Source organism: Mercurialis annua, linkage group LG7 (genome assembly GCF_937616625.2).
Source record: "Mercurialis annua linkage group LG7, ddMerAnnu1.2, whole genome shotgun sequence".
Taxonomy (NCBI): Eukaryota; Viridiplantae; Streptophyta; class Magnoliopsida; order Malpighiales; family Euphorbiaceae; genus Mercurialis; species Mercurialis annua.
In genome coordinates this window covers 38,198,144-38,213,938 of record NC_065576.1, presented here as the reverse complement: position 1 = coordinate 38,213,938, position 15,795 = coordinate 38,198,144, and the positions used below count along the sequence as shown (strand labels likewise).

General features: G+C 31.4%; 3 protein-coding genes across 6 annotated transcripts; 1 reads left to right on the top strand and 2 right to left on the bottom strand.

The window, feature by feature from the left end:
* Window positions 1-70: 70 nt before the first annotated feature.
* On the bottom strand, window positions 71-2,479 carry LOC126654738 (F-box/FBD/LRR-repeat protein At1g13570-like). Its single transcript, XM_050348701.2, has 4 exons — window positions 2,368-2,479; window positions 1,106-1,921; window positions 867-1,019; window positions 71-782 (listed from the first exon to the last, which is right to left on the bottom strand). Exons 1-4 carry the CDS (start codon window positions 2,368-2,370, stop codon window positions 450-452), a joined length of 1,305 nt encoding a protein of 434 aa, XP_050204658.1. The 5' UTR covers window positions 2,371-2,479; the 3' UTR covers window positions 71-449.
* Window positions 2,480-6,252: 3,773 nt separating this feature from the next.
* LOC126656256 (F-box/FBD/LRR-repeat protein At1g13570-like) lies at window positions 6,253-8,026 on the bottom strand. Its single transcript, XM_050350772.2, has 4 exons — window positions 7,918-8,026; window positions 7,518-7,688; window positions 6,950-7,102; window positions 6,253-6,867 (listed from the first exon to the last, which is right to left on the bottom strand). The coding sequence occupies exons 1-4, from the start codon at window positions 7,918-7,920 to the stop codon at window positions 6,577-6,579; spliced, it is 618 nt and encodes a 205-aa protein (XP_050206729.1). The 5' UTR covers window positions 7,921-8,026; the 3' UTR covers window positions 6,253-6,576.
* Window positions 8,027-8,143: 117 nt separating this feature from the next.
* LOC126656254 (uncharacterized) lies at window positions 8,144-13,205 on the top strand. 4 transcript variants are annotated; one of them, XM_050350768.2, is made up of 16 exons: window positions 8,144-8,363; window positions 8,450-8,558; window positions 8,657-8,719; window positions 8,838-8,954; window positions 9,052-9,122; window positions 9,245-9,341; window positions 9,732-9,774; window positions 10,244-10,306; window positions 10,409-10,638; window positions 11,047-11,167; window positions 11,264-11,367; window positions 11,584-11,697; window positions 11,775-11,945; window positions 12,037-12,180; window positions 12,267-12,412; window positions 12,653-13,205. In XM_050350768.2, exons 1-16 carry the CDS (start codon window positions 8,300-8,302, stop codon window positions 12,802-12,804), a joined length of 1,809 nt encoding a protein of 602 aa, XP_050206725.1. In that variant the 5' UTR covers window positions 8,144-8,299; the 3' UTR covers window positions 12,805-13,205. The 4 variants fall into 4 exon arrangements, with proteins under 4 accessions (XP_050206725.1, XP_050206726.1, XP_050206728.1 ...); XM_050350769.2 differs by lacking the exon at window positions 11,584-11,697; XM_050350771.1 differs by lacking the exons at window positions 8,144-8,363; window positions 8,450-8,558 and having other exon boundaries at window positions 9,069-9,122.
* Window positions 13,206-15,795: the final 2,590 nt, after the last annotated feature.

The following is a 15,795-nucleotide window of genomic DNA, read 5'->3' as shown; positions in this document are numbered from 1 at the left end:
ATCAATATCACATTAAGCGGTCATCTCTAATTTACTGAAGTTATCATTCAAAAAAATATATATACCAAAATTAAATGCCAAATATCGAAATAGATATTAAAATACAAATATAACAATTTATTTGGATAATGTCAATACGACGCCGTTCTACTTCTAAAACCGTACGAGGAGCCAGCCAAGCCAAGCATCCATAACAGAATCAGCAGAAGAAATGTTGCGGACTCCAAAAAATGACTCCTAATAAAACTAGCAGCTAAACTACTCCGACAATCTTTAGCTAATATATTTTCGGTAACACTGTCTGATAGTTCCATGAAGATTACAAGCTTTCCACATTTGATATCTTGAATGCTTCAGCATTCCCAAAAAAAAAAACTATTTTGAAATTTATTAAGCAAAAGCTGGAGTGACTACAAATTTTATTAGCAGCAGGCATAATAATCAACATCCTAACCTTTATTACCATCACTACCAACTTCATCATCGTCATCAGTATTTAGGTATACAATTTCTGCTTTCTTTGATGAACGTTGAAATCGAGTTATCCTTTTCAGAATTTTAAGTCCTTCCTTAGCAACTGTTCTTTCGTCAGGCTGTATAAACATCTTTTCTAGTTCTACTGATCCAGCCAATAAAAACTTGATGAATTCTAGTTCAGGTTTTATTGCTTTTGTGTATCCGAGCTTTATCTTCACCACTCGAAGTTTTTTCAGTTCATTAGCCAAGGGGTCTTTTACTTCTAAAAATTCCGTAGCAAGTTCTCTTCTATGAAGACCAACTGACTAAGAAATAAACACATAAAACATTAGTTTTGATGGAAAATATGAAACATGATGTACAAAGCAAGTTAACAAATAGAAAATTACCCCAATCTCCAGCTTCTCTAAGTTAGGAGAGCTCAAAATCAAGGAAAAAGCTGTGGAGATATCACCCGCACGCCAAAAACATATATCAGGCAGTTCAAGAACTTTAAGACAGCCAAGAGAAAGTTTTTTTGGCATTGTTTCATGAAGCATGTTCTAGAAACAAGAATACAAAGTAAGAACATAGAATTCGCGAACTAAATCGACATCCAATACAAAGTAAACATAAACAACTGGCTTACATGCACAAAGCTCAATCCGAGTCGCAGGTGCTTGACGACAGGCAGATATTCGAGAAGCTTGGTCGGTTCGCAAGCATCAAGATCTCCATCAAATATAACCGTTGAAAGATGCTGACAAGGTTTTCTAAAACAAAGAGACTTAAAATCACCAGAGAACTCGAAGAACTTTAGATAAGGAATGTCAATATCTAGGTTATCAAATTCGTCACATTCTTGTATAGAAAGTCTTTCAAGTAATGGGCATTTGGGAATGAAAGTTTCAAATATATTTGTACTCAAATGAACAGATTGTAATGTAAAAGAAATCAACTTAACAAATCCTTGAAACGCCAATGGAACTACGAAAGTACATGAGGACAAAGTCAAGCGCCTCAATGTCACGCATGAGAACAGATATGATGGCAATCTATAGCGTTCATTTCCTTCAATCATAAAGAAAATTTCCTGAACATCTTTCTCGCTCAAGTAAAGCATCAACCGGTCAATCTCATCACAACTTTCTAACAACGGAACACGAAAAGTAAAATTCAAAATGGGTCCATGGTGAACTAATAAGACTCTATACATGTTAAGAAAAAATAGATTATTGCTAGGATTTCCCGTACTGCGTTTTATCGATGTCCAATAAAAAGCTTTGTCAAATACCAATTTCGAAAGATATCTCCACTTGAACCTCCATTCCTTTGACAAAATACTAGTCGCCACTGCTTCTTGAATCGGCAGACAACTTAGAATATTATCTATGATATTACTCGGCAAGTTACTGATTATATCGGATCTTGAGCTGTTCCCAGTCTTTTTGGCCGGTGGATTATCCTGAAAATCAAAATCAATGGACATTATAAATTCATCATTTTACAACTACATTGCACGCTTCCAACCAGATTATAGACTGACTAAACGACTAGGAGTGGCGAAATTTCGCACTCCGAACATTGGCAATGACGTTCCAAATTTATTTAATACTACTCTTATATACCTAAATTGAAGTTTAAAATCAATCCTAAATTCTCCCTTACCTATGTCTCTTTTTCATTTCCGTCAGTAAATAGTACTGAATATTATATTAAATTTTAAATAAATTATGGAATGTGATTATGAAGAGTAACAAGCACAAATACAAACTAGAAAACAGTAAAATGCACACAAATTGGGTTCTATCAAATTAGAGGTTTTTAATCATAATTAATCATTATCAGTGGAAGTAAAGTAAAGGATGTATAAGAACTATATTATATATAAAAAAGAAACGAATTAATTACCATGGTTTCAGTTTTTTTTCCTTCCTTTACTGCTTTACTTTTCTTTCTTTCTTCTAGTTGTTAATGGAAAGGAAATAGGAAAACACAGAAAAGGAAATAGATAAAACATTGAGAAAATTACTCTAAACCCCCCTCATATCTTCTAATTTATATTTTTGTATCTTTTGTTTGAAAATTTAATTATACGGTCTTTTATTTTTATTTCCGTTATCAGTTTATTCGTTCTGTTTATTTGTTTTTGTTCTTATTCAATTGAATCAAATGAGGTTTTTTTTGGGAACTTATCATCTCTTTGCATCCTTTCCTGCTCTTACCATAACTCCTCTCATCATCAATGATTTTGAGATTTCAATCTCCACCCTGAATGTAAAATGTCTGTAAGGATAATATTTTGTGCATTTATCATTGGGATAAAATTATATGTTATTCATAGTGGCGTTGTTGCAGTAGCTACGAAGTAACCGTCAATAACCGTTAAGAGACGATGTTCCAGTGAACATGGAAACCGTTCGTTGTCGACAGTAAAGCACCCGATGCCGTCGCTGGCGACGATGGCAATCTTTTCTGACGGAAATGTGGATTATGGATTATAGAATTTAGTACAGAGAAGAAGAGTTTGTTACTGTAAAATCATGTCGGCTGTTTTGTAATAACCGTCAATAATCGCTACCGCTTCCATCTTCGTTTTGTGAAGGACCCATTACAATTTAGACTAGGAAAAACCTCCATTGTTGATGGTAGCCTTTCATCAAATTGGGTCTTTGTATTCCAACACGGCTTCAAATAAAGGCCAACATGGGCTTATGTTTCCTGTGAATTGGGCAATGGCGTCGATGAGAGAATGCATCAGCCACCGATCATTTGCTGGTGTGACTGCGAAATTAACACTGTAATGTATTTCTTACTCCTTTCTCTTTTGTATTTTATTAATATTATGGTTTATTCAAAGTTTTATTATGATTAGTGCTAATTTACATTTTAAATATGTGATACCAAATTGCAATTGGTAGGTTTATGATTGTGATTTGATCTCTTTGTTCATTAAATTAGTCCCATACCCGCCTCTTTCCTCTCTTACAGAGATGGAACATTATTTTTCTTTGTTCTATCTTAATCTTTTCTTTTCGTTTCTTATTCTACTCTTGTTTCTATGGAATACTCACATAATTAATCTTATTATGGTAATCCATTTTTAAAAATCTCGAATTCCATCATCATTATTTTCATATTGCTGCTCCTGTCCTTCCATTGCCAGGTTTGCATTTAACAATAATCATATATATTATTATGTTTTAATCTTTTAATTTTATGTACAGTATATTGACAATCACAAATATTGTTTAAAACCATTTACAGTACCAAATTTCATATAATCAAATGAAGTTTTGTCAAGGAATCTAAGCTATAATAATGAAAGATGTTTTATATTGCTCCTGGTTGATTTGCTTCCAAATATATTATTCCTGGTTGATTTGCTTCTAAATATATTGCTCCTGGTTGATTTGCTTCTAAATACATTTTTTATTTTCATTTGCAAAAGTTAAATTAACTCTTAATTTTGAATTCGAAGCCCATTTATGAAAATATCTCCTCTGATTTTTTATAAAAGATTTTTTCTTTCTCATTTCAATTTCATTATTAGCCTCCAAAAATTATAATCTTTTCTATTTTAAATTATAACTATAACTTCCTTTAATTTCATTTACTGAATTTGTCAATGATATTGTCAAAAATAGATATTCATACAAATTAATTTCTAACTATTTTTAAAAATATTTCTTCATTTGATGATATAAAGTAACAATTTGTTCAAATATCACGATTCTAACTATTGAAAACTCAATTGAAATCAAATCCATTATAATAAAGTTTATTATTTAAATTACATATTATATATTATTTTTAAATATTTGTATAATTATATGTTATTTTTTACTCTATTTAAATCTCATTTATTATATATAAAATTTATCATATCAATTTGTGAAGTTATAGTACTTCTTGTGAGGTTAAAGTACTCATTGTGAGGTTAAAGTACTCCTTGTGAGGTTTTATATTTCTTGTGAGGATATTGTACTCCGTATGAGGTTAAAGTACGTTGATGAAGGCCTCTACTGCAATGTTCAAGATAAGTTCTGATGCAGTTATAATATAGTAACAGTTGTTGATATGATTTGTATGAAAATTTTGAGTTTTATCACTTACTGTAGTTCTCATTTTCTTTCAGGAATAATATCATCCGAAGTTGCGAAGACATTGGAATAAGTCGAGAAAGACATCCCATCAATAATAGAAGTCATAATTTTATACCGTTCGCTTACTTTCATATGTTAAGCGAATGTGTACTTGGATGGCCCATGAAGTGGCTAAAAAGTCCTTAAAGCCTCCTTTTTAGGAGTTTATTGTAATTTCTGTTATCTAGTTCTCACAAACATTATGTAATTCTATTTACCGAAATTAATTCAATTGCTATTTTGCCAAAAAAAAAAATTGAATCAAATGATGAATTTCAAAAGTTATGAAAAAAAAATAGAATTAAAACAAGGCCTAATGTCTTAAAAAAAAACCCGACCTTTTAGCCCCTTTTCAATCATACCCTGACGTTGAAAATTTGTCAATTTCACCCTATTTTGCATTTTTATGTTTCAATTGTACCCTGAAAAATTAAATTAACGTCTTTTACGTTTGGAAATTTGTTTAATACATTCTCCATGTCTCGCATATATTGATTGTATATTTTTAAAATTTATTTAAATTTAGTTAAATTAATTAAGAATTTAAATTAGTGTTAATTTGATTATGGTTTTTAGTTAGTTTTTAAAAATAAAGGATTTATTTGTACTTTTTTGAATAAAAAAGAATTTAATTTCATGTTTAGACTTAATTAATTGAATGATTTCATCATTTAAGTAAAAAAAATTAACAAAAATTAAAATATTGGGATACAATTGAAAACGGAAAATTCAAAAGTGGGTAAAATTGACAAATTTTCAACGTCGGGGTGGAATTGAAAAAAAGTTTAAAAGGTGAGGGTTTTTTGAGTGATTAGGCCTTAAAAAAAATAGAATGAAGATCATTTTGTCTCCCAAATTTGACACAATAAATCAAATAAAATTCAATTCGTGGTTTTTAAAAAAATATTTTTAAATTTGACATTTTATCTCGTTTTACCTTCTCAAATAAGGTGACTGAGAATGATTGGCACATAACATATAATGAAGAGATAAAATGTTAAATTTGATAGTGTTTTTTAACAACGAAAATATAATTTTGGAGCTTGTCAAAGTTGATCTGAAATATAATTTTTTAGGTGAATAATTCCGATTTAAAGCTTCGTCCTATTTGATATAAAAAAATTAATAATTATCTTTCTTTTTAATAGTTCGACCTCCTAAATTTAGAATATTGTCCAACTACACCACTGCTCCTAACTAACAATTGCCGCTTTTGTTGAGAATGAGAAGTTAGCAAAGAAAAGAATTCAGGGATGCAGATAAAAATCTGGCTTTTTTAAAAACATCAAATTCTACAAAAATAATCCCAAGAATATGCGTTGACCATTTTATTTTTTAAAGAATGATTTATAAATGTCAAACTTTTAAATTTCAAACCGGAAATAAAAAATGAAATTTTAAAATGTAGTATTCAAAAAGTTTTCGTGCAAGATAAGTCGAATGCAAAAGGAATAAATCATCATCGTTAGTATTAAAACTGTGGAACAAATTAAATTGATATATCAATATCATATTAATCAGTCATCTCAAATTACTGAAGTTTTCATTCAAAAAAATTATATGCTAAAATTAATTGCAAAATATTATAATAAATAGTAAAACACGAAATTAAACAATTAATTTGGATAATGTCAATACGACGGCGTTCTACTTCTAGAACTATACGAGGAGCCAAGCCAAGCATCCATAGCAAAATCAGTAGAAGAAACGTTTTGCAGACTTAAAAAAATGACTCCTAAGTCCTAAACTACTCCGATAATCTCTAGCTAACATATTTTCGGTAACGCTATTTGATTATTTCAATACAGATTACAAGCTTTAAAGATGCCACAACTTCCATCTTTGATATCTTGAATGCTTCAACATTCCCAAAAAGTGCTATTTTGAGTAAATTTGATTAGCAATCATAATAATCAACATCATAACCTGCATTACCATCATCCTGAATCATCATTCTTGTACATCGAAATCTGAATCATAATAATTCAATTTTTGCTTTCTCTGATAAACGTTGAAATTGAATTATCTTTTTCACAAACTCCAATAATTCCACACAAACTGTTCCTTCGGCAGGCTGTATAAACATCTTTTCTAATTCTACTGATCGAGCCAATAGAATTTCAATGAATTCTAGTTCAGGTCTTATTGCTGTTGTGTATCCAAGCTTCACCTTCACCACTCGAAGTTTTTTCAGTTCATTAGCTAAGGGGTCTTTTACTTCTAAAAATTCCGTAGCAAGAGGATGAATTTCACAATGAGCAATAGACTAAGAAAAAAACATAAAACATTAGTTATGATGAGAAATATGAAACATGATGTATAAAGCAAGTTAACAAACAGAAAATTACCCCAATCTCGAGCATCTCCAAGTTAGGAGAGCTCATGATCATGCTAAAAGTAGTAGAGATATCACTCGCACACCGAAAACATATATCAGGCAGTTCGAGAACTTTATGATAGCCAAGAGAAATATTCGTTCGCGTTGTTTCATGAAGCAGGTACTATAAAAAAATTGCAAGAATACAAAGTAAGAACATAGAATACACCAATTAAATAGACACAACAAAATTGGAAAACCTTCATACTGAGTCAACAAAAAACAATTGGCAATGGAACTATGGAAGTATATGAGGACAAAGTCAAACGCCTCAATGTCACACACGAGAACACCAAATGATGGCAATCTATAGTGTTCATTTCTTTCAATCTCGAAGAAAATTTCCTTCACATCTTTCTCGAGAAAAGCATCAACCGGTCAATCTCATCACAATTTTTTAACGGAACACAAAAAGTAAAATTCAAGATGGATCCATGGTGACGTAATAGAACTCTATAGATATTAAGAAAAAATAGATTATTGCCATGATTTCCAGTATTGGGTTTTATCGATATCTCATAAAAAGTATTTTCACATACCAATTTGGAAAGACATCTCCACTTGAACCTCCATTCTTTTGACAAAATACTAGTCGCCACTGCTTCTTGAATCGGCAGACAACTTAGAATGTTATTTATGATATTACTCGGCAAGTTACTGATTATATCGGATCTTGAGCTGTTCCCAATCTTTTTGGCCGGCGGATTATCCTGAAAATCAAAATCAATCGACATTATAAATTCATCATTTTACGACTACATTGCACGCTTCTAACCAGATAATAGACTGATTAATCGACCAGGAGTGGCGAAATTTCGCACTCCGAAGATTGGTTATGACTTCTAAATTTATTTAAGACTAATCTTATATACCTAAATTGAAGTTTAAAATCAATCCTAAATTGAATTATATTATATATAAAAAAACTGAATTAATTACCATGGTTTCAGTGGTTTTCCTTCCTTTACTTCTTCACTTTCTTTCTTCTTCTTGCTGTTGCTGCCGTCACAGTATTTGATGGAAAAGAAATAAAAATATTTAAAAAGAGAAACTCAGGACAGTGAACAGACAAAACATTCAAAATTGCTCTAAAACGTAAGCAAAATAAATCAATTTGGATAATTCTAATACGGCGTCGTAAAGTACTAAAACGCATAAGAGAAGAAATTTGCAGAGTCGTAAAGTACTAAAACGCATAAGAGAAGAAATTTGCAGACTTCAAAAAATGAACTTAGCAGCTAAATCACCATGATAATCCCTAGCTGACAATATTTTGGGTTATACTGTGTGATTGTTTGAGTGCAGATTACAAATTTAAACGATGACAGAACCTCCATCTTTGATATTTCTAGCCATACAAGCAATTAAGCACCAACTACTTGACGGTAACTGTTTTTTTGCTTTTAAAATAATGTTTTTCATTTCATATATGTAAAAATTAGTTACTAATTTCTATGATTATTAATTGTAGGTGATGATAGTTTGCAATTATCTGATTTATATGAGCTTCCGTCGCATTTGTTCGACAGTTTAGTCACTCAATTACCTCCATTGGCTTTGCACAAGCTGCAAATCGAAATGTAAACCTAATTCTTTATGTGTGTTTGGATTTGATTAAAAAAAACTTATTGTGAAATTTTGATTTAATTTTTCTGTAATTGTGCTTGTGTTTGAGTAGGCCTTACGAGAATTCGGATGGTTATGATGAATGTAGCTCGAAAACTGGAAAAAAGCGTGGGAGGTGCGATAATTAGGTTATTTTTTATGTATTTTTTTGGATTGAAGCGCTTTGATTTAAAGAAACGGAAGAATTACTCTTAAGAGTTGAACTGTTTATTTTACGATTTTTGTTGTTGCAGAAGTTGTATTTTTGATACGGAATGGAAGAATCTTTTTAGGTCGCGGTGGTCTCTGATTGTTGACAATATTGATACAGATGACTGGCATCAGAAATATTGGGAAACGCATTTGCAAAAGTATAATGTTTGGATGAATTATCATGATGCTTCTTCTTCTGTTTAATTTGTGTTTGAATTTTTTTTTGTTGTTTTATTTTATTAATCTGAAATACAGTTGTCTCGATGAAGCAGCAGGATCATCGATGGTATCCTTTGATGGTTGCGTTGGGGAGATAATTGTTCCAGGTAATATATAACTTCTTGATATTGGTTAGTGTAAGATCTAATATATTTTGTGTCTTGGAAACACGTGTATGTATTAATATCTGCAACAAAGTCAAAAACTGACTTTGTCTCTGTTCATGCAGAGTATGTACTGAAATGCATTGGTTGTGAAGGACATTTGAGTCATTCATCCTATTCAAAATTATCTCATCACTTCCAACAATTTGGTCACTATGCTAGGTATCATCTTATTTTGGTCACTGTGCTAGTTATATGCTATGTCAGTTTCTTATGTTTTGGAGGCCAACTGGCTGAACAAATATATCAAATCTTTGTGTTTCCAATTCTAGTTGATCTTTTCACTCTTATCAATTTTACTCTTGATAGAATTATTAATTGATTAATCGGTGGGAGTGATTATAATTATTAATGTAATTGTACTAGAATGCTAGAGTTCACATAAACATGTAATGTAATTGGGTCCAACTATATTTAAAATGACTAGAACAAACCATTGGAATGGTTAGTCCCTCTCCATTATAAATTCATTTACACTGAAGTTTTTTACTATGCCTTTTCTTTTTATAATACCAGGTTTAGGTTTCTTAAATATTTTGTTTCTTTGTGCAGATGTCTGAGACTTCAAAGTGTTTTATGCATCGGAGAAACGTGTGTATGTTTATACCTCAAATTGAATGAAATCATCAATCACTTCAGCACATGCCTTTATTATATTTGTTTTGAATGGATTTGCTAGCATATGTACTAGGGTCTTCTCAGTTTATGGGAGCTAGACATTGCTTATTTTGCATCCCCTTGAGAAAGAGATTATGTATGTTTGTAGATTAATATGTTCTGCAAAGCTTTGTAAGGCATGCTGTTTTTGCTAATAAAGATCCACTCATGTGTGCGCTTGTTTTTTGTTTGAGTTTCTATGTTTTACAACTTTTTGTGCTATCTAAGGTATAGCTTTATAATGGTGGTAAGGGTCTACATTTTGCTGCTGCTTTTTTTTTATCAGTACGCTATCTGTTTTTCATTTTGTTGGGTTTCATAAATCCGCTTTTGTTTAGTGCATTCTACATTTGAATCTCACAAGAGTGATAAGTGGCTCAATATTAACTGTTTCTGTTCTGTTGCAGCAATTATTGAGGAATTGCCGATTGCAGAGTTTGACATTGCGGTGGATCAGATCAGAGGAACATGTATGCTTAAATATTTTTATATTTTCCGGTAAATTTGAAAGCTATAATTTTTTAACTTGTAGAATTGAATGTGTTTGACTGATTATCATCACAAATTAACAGGTTGATGGATTATGCAAACTGCTGGTCCAAAACAGTGAAACATTGACATCTCTTGAATTTATTCACTGCAAGCTTTCATCAACATCTATTGATGCAATATGTAGGTCTTTAGAAATAAAAAATAGACAAACACATGGAATACAGAACCTCTCAATCAGGACATCAGTCTTCCTTGAAGCTAACCTAATGTCTTTACCTCCTTCCCTAGTATCATTTCTTTCGTCCGGAAGGTACATCCATTTTTGCATTCTATTATATTTTCATTGCTTAACTTCTCATCATATTTAGTAAGCAATATTTTTAAATACTGTAATGAGCTTGTTAGCAGTGTAGCTCCCTGAAGATTTTGAGTTCACAACTTTGGACTTGCTTGCTGCAAAAATATCAAATGCCGAAAATCTTAATTCTTTTTACCCTTTTGATTTTTGAGAGCTATTGTCCAGTCAATTATCTCCACTGAAGTGATTTTTCCATGCATTTATTACATGTTGCTTTGAACTCATTAATTAATCTAAAGAGCATGTTGCACGAATGAATTACCTAATCTGAAAAGTGCCGCTTTGATCATCTATTGCATGTCACTTAATTGAGTAGTTACTCTCCAACATCACCTACTCTTCCAACTATTTTGAATCCAGGTCCCTGTGTTCATTAAGATTTTCTGGTAACCACCTAGATCGGAATTTTGCACGGATCCTTTTTACTTTGCTTTTTGATGCCTCTTCTAGTGTATCCATCCTTGATCTTTCAGACAACACTGTAAGTAGCTCATTTTTGATAAATATATTGTTGTTGTTTTACTAGTTGTTCTCATTTGCATATTCAAACATTTGATCTCTTATTAAATTTTCACAGATAGCAGGGTGGCTTTCTAGTTTCAACAGGGGCTCCTCAAGCAGGGCCCCATTATCTTTGGAGATGAGCAATTGTTTGCAATCCTTACGCGTCCTTCAGTTAAGGTACGTCATTGCCTAAAAAAACACTTTTTTATTTTAGACCAATTCATTCTATGGTGAGATGCAAAATACTCATAATTATTTTCCAGTCACCACAAGTTAAGAGCACAGAAGATATATACTGTTTTACTAGGCCACATTTGGTCGCTTTTGTAGGTTTGTCATCTTGTTTTCACATACTAATAATCATCCATTGACACAAGTCGTTATCTTATTTAGGAATAACAATCTTCGCAACTATGATGTGACGAGTCTTAGATACACACTTCTTTGTATGCCTAATTTGGAGGTGCTGGATTTAGGCGAAAATCCCATTGAGGATGAAGGAATCAAGTCAGTTAAACATCTATTTTCTGCTGTATTTCCGATGTGATGAAGAAGAGTTTAAAAGTAGCTATTGAACTTTTCAGATGTTTAATCCCTTATTTTGCTGAGGCAATGGAAAGATGCTCTCCACTGGTGGAGTTGAATTTAGAGAATTGTGATTTGTCCTGCGAAGGAGTTACTCTTCTCTTAGACACCCTTTCAACCCTACAAAAACAGCTGAAATCTCTCACGCTTGCAGATAATGGCCTCGGCAGGTTTGCTTACCTAACACTGGCATAGAAGTTGCAATGTATTGCCTATTTTTCTTTCAAAAGATAAAAATGATTTAAAATTATTGTCCTCCAGCCCAGTAGCTGGAGCCTTGAGAAAGTATTTAGGCACTTCTATCAGAGAACTTAATATTGGAGGCATTGGACTGGGCAAAGCTGGCTTTAAGGAGCTACATAAGGGTTTGATGGGAGAATTGAGTATTGTCAAGATCAACATAAGGTTTGAACAAAATTATGGATTCTTTTGCTGTCTCTTTCTTTTTTAATCTGTGACTTGATGATTGTGAATCCACTGTTTTAATACAGCAAAAACTGTGGTGGACTTGAAACTGTATATTTTTTGACAAAGCTCATGTCATTGGCTCCAGATCTTGTGGATGTTAATGCATCTTACAATCTTATGCCTGCAGAATCATCAACTCTCATATGCTCAGCTCTGAAGGCCGCAAAAGGTATGTTTCTCCAACAAGACGTGATTTTTGAACCATGTTACTTATAGCTTGCGATTTAAAAAAATTTTGAGAAACTGAAACATGAAGAAATAAGTGATGTTAGTGGACCAAACTTCAAAACCCCTTAGAAGCTTCAAGTACTTATTGTGTTTGAATTATGCTCTACTAGGCCTTCCTGTGGAACTCCAAATGAAAATAAAAAATTTAATTTGAGCCTATGCTACTCTTGTTTTTACTTAGGTAAACTTCAGCGGTTGGACTTGACTGGGAATAGTTGGTACTTTCAGCAAAATCATACTTCATTGCTTGCTGAATTCCAACATAATGGAAGGCCTGTTGTAATTCTCCCGTCATTCCTTGCCCCAAATATTCCTTATGATGATGATCCATAGACGTAATTATCTCAAAATTTTCGGATATTTACTGGAAGCAGCAACATCACATATTAAGAGTTGTCTGCGTTGGTTGTCTATAGCTTCAAGGTGAGCTTTACAATCTTACCCAAACCCAAATGAATAGGACGGAAAATTGTCTCAGCAAAGTTAAAAAGCCTGTTGAATATTGGCTACCGGCAAGGTGGTGGTTTGTTGTATTACATGTTTAATTGATTTAAGGTGCCAGTTGTTGGTTTTAGGTTTTTTTGGTTCATGACGCCCTAGGGAGTTTGTTGGACAGATTTTAGAAGTGCATGTAGTTATTTTTCTTACCCTTTTTTCCTGTGATCATAACTCAATGTATGGATTTGAAGAATGTAAATATTTATCCTGTTATAATACTAAATTGAGATTGAACATTTTTGTCCGCCAAAAAAGTAATTGAACTTCATCTGTGCGAACCTGCATTTCAAACTGTTCTTGTTTTGCGTTCAGTCTTACTTCCAATCCATTTGTCTTGACCGGAAATCTAGTTTGTCCCCGAGACAATTTTATGTATGCAATGTCAGTCATTCTTCTCCTTGATTGCGTCACATGATGCGAAATTTGTATCTGTTCAAGTGCCTTGAATCGGTTTTGTTGTTTCTTGCTGTATATTTATCCGAATAAATCGGAGTTATCCAATGTTACATTAGCGGGTTAAACTCGGATGTATTCGAATTATGCTTTCCCAAAGTAAAGATACAAATAAAAAGGTGATAAAGACATAGTATTATCTTTGGAGGATTTAGAGGGAAATAAAAGAAAATATGGAACAAATCGTTACTAAAACGAGAGCAAACCTATGTCATGATTGTGCTTCTTTTCTAGTTGTTGTTTGTTCATGTTTTAAAATAAGAAGAGAGTTGCTAGTGTTTCAATTCAACTTTGACTCTCAAAGTTCTATTTTTAAACATAGGGTTCAATGTCTCTATAAATATTATTAATCACTCAAAAAAATACTGTTTCTTTTTTCTCCTTTTTATTATTTAAGGTCAAGTTTTCTCAAATGCCAACTTAGACATAATTTCGATAAATTACTATATTCAAACTGTCCAATTTTTTTTTAAGAAAAGGTATGTTTTTTTATTTATTTAAATTTTGTTAATTGTAGCCTAATTTTAATAAGTATCAAAAGTTAGATTTGATTATAAATAAAAAAAATTGAAAAATTTGGATTTTTATTATAAATTTGCTTAGTTGTTCCAATTGAAATATGGCTATCAAAATTATGACAAATCTGACTTTTCTTGAATTGTTGAACCATATATGAAAAAATTCAAAAAATTGAAGCCCTAACTATAAGTATAATTTAGTAATAGAGGAATAATGCTGAAATCAGAATATGAGCAATAATGATGTTAAGTTTAAATCTGAGACAGAGTAAAAGAATAAGCTTTTGCATTGCCCTTGTCTTTCCAAATTCCAGTGATCCCATAGAGCCGGCCTATAAAGTTGCTGCTGAGGATAAAACTATATCAAACCGTTCTATTTTAGTAAAATAAAAACTTAGAAATGTATTATTGTTATTTTAAGTTATATTTATATTATTTTTTGAATAAATTGCTAATGCTTTGAGTCCAACTTAGAGACAATAAGTTAATAAATAGGGGAAAAAAATCAAATGTGTATATTTAAAATTATATGTATAATTTTTTTATTCATTGTAGGTTTAATGAGTCGTATGAACTATACAATAAAAAATAATCTTTTTTCAACAGTTATAAAAATGATAAACTTCTGTCAATATGGATAGATGTAACGGTACAGAAACTCGAACTTTAAACTTTTATAATTCTCTTACAGTAAAAATATCAATCAGACGTCTTTTTAGAATGAATATCATCAGCATTCAGCGGCAAATATTTAGACCTGAGAGCCATAGCCTCCCAAATTCTAACTTAAACCCTTGAAAAAAATATACTACAACTTTTGAACATTATATTTTTTATATATCTAATAAATTACTGGTGAAAACTAATTTATTTCCTGACTTTTAAAAAAAATAGTGATAAAATCCAATTTTAGTCCCCTGTAATATTTATACTATCCTTTTTTATATTATATTTAATGTAAACTATGATTTTTTTTAAAAGATGAATGAAATATATAACTTTATACAATTATATTTAGTTTATTATCATTATTAATAGAATATTGATGTAAATTTTATATTGTATACAATTTTAAATTTTAAATTATTAATGGTCCTTCCTAAATGTTTTTATCTACGTCTGTCTAGCAAGTACTCTTTATAAATATTTATTACATTTGGCTATTTTATATAAATTAAAATAATAAAAAACATATTCTAATATAAATATATATTTTTATTTAATTTTTTATATTAATTATTATTATTTTTGAGTTTGACTAATCTTTCTAAACTCATTAAGTTATTTAATAATAAAGATAAATTTAGAAAATAGCAATAAACACTTAATATTTTAAAAGAACTAGTTTTATGAGTAAAAATATATTTTAATAGTATGCCAATCAGTGTAACAAACCCATGATGATGAACCAAAATAGAACGTGGCTCCTTTTCACTAATTTTGTTAAAGTATTTAACTTCTTTTCCTTGAGCTATGTCCAAAAGAGGCGGTTGAGTTGGCTTTGTCATGAAGTAAGCTTTTTTTTTTAAAGGCTAATTTCCATAAAAAAAAATCCCCACCTTTTAGTCTCAATTCGATTGCACCCTTACGTTGCAAAATCACTAATTTTACTCAAATTACGGCCTTTCAGTTTCAAATTACCACTAAAAAAGCTTCTAACTGAATGTCGTACTTCGAGTTATCCCGTCCCAAGTTCTTTCGGGATGAGCTCTTAGCGATTAGTTAGTCCAGGTCCTGCTAGTCTTTTTAGATCCTGCCTGCAAAAAAAGGTTGAGTAAGCGCGGAATCCCTAAAAAGAAGGAGATCCTGTAAAGCGTTTTTCTTTAGGGGGCGGGCATAGAACAAAGCTAAACTC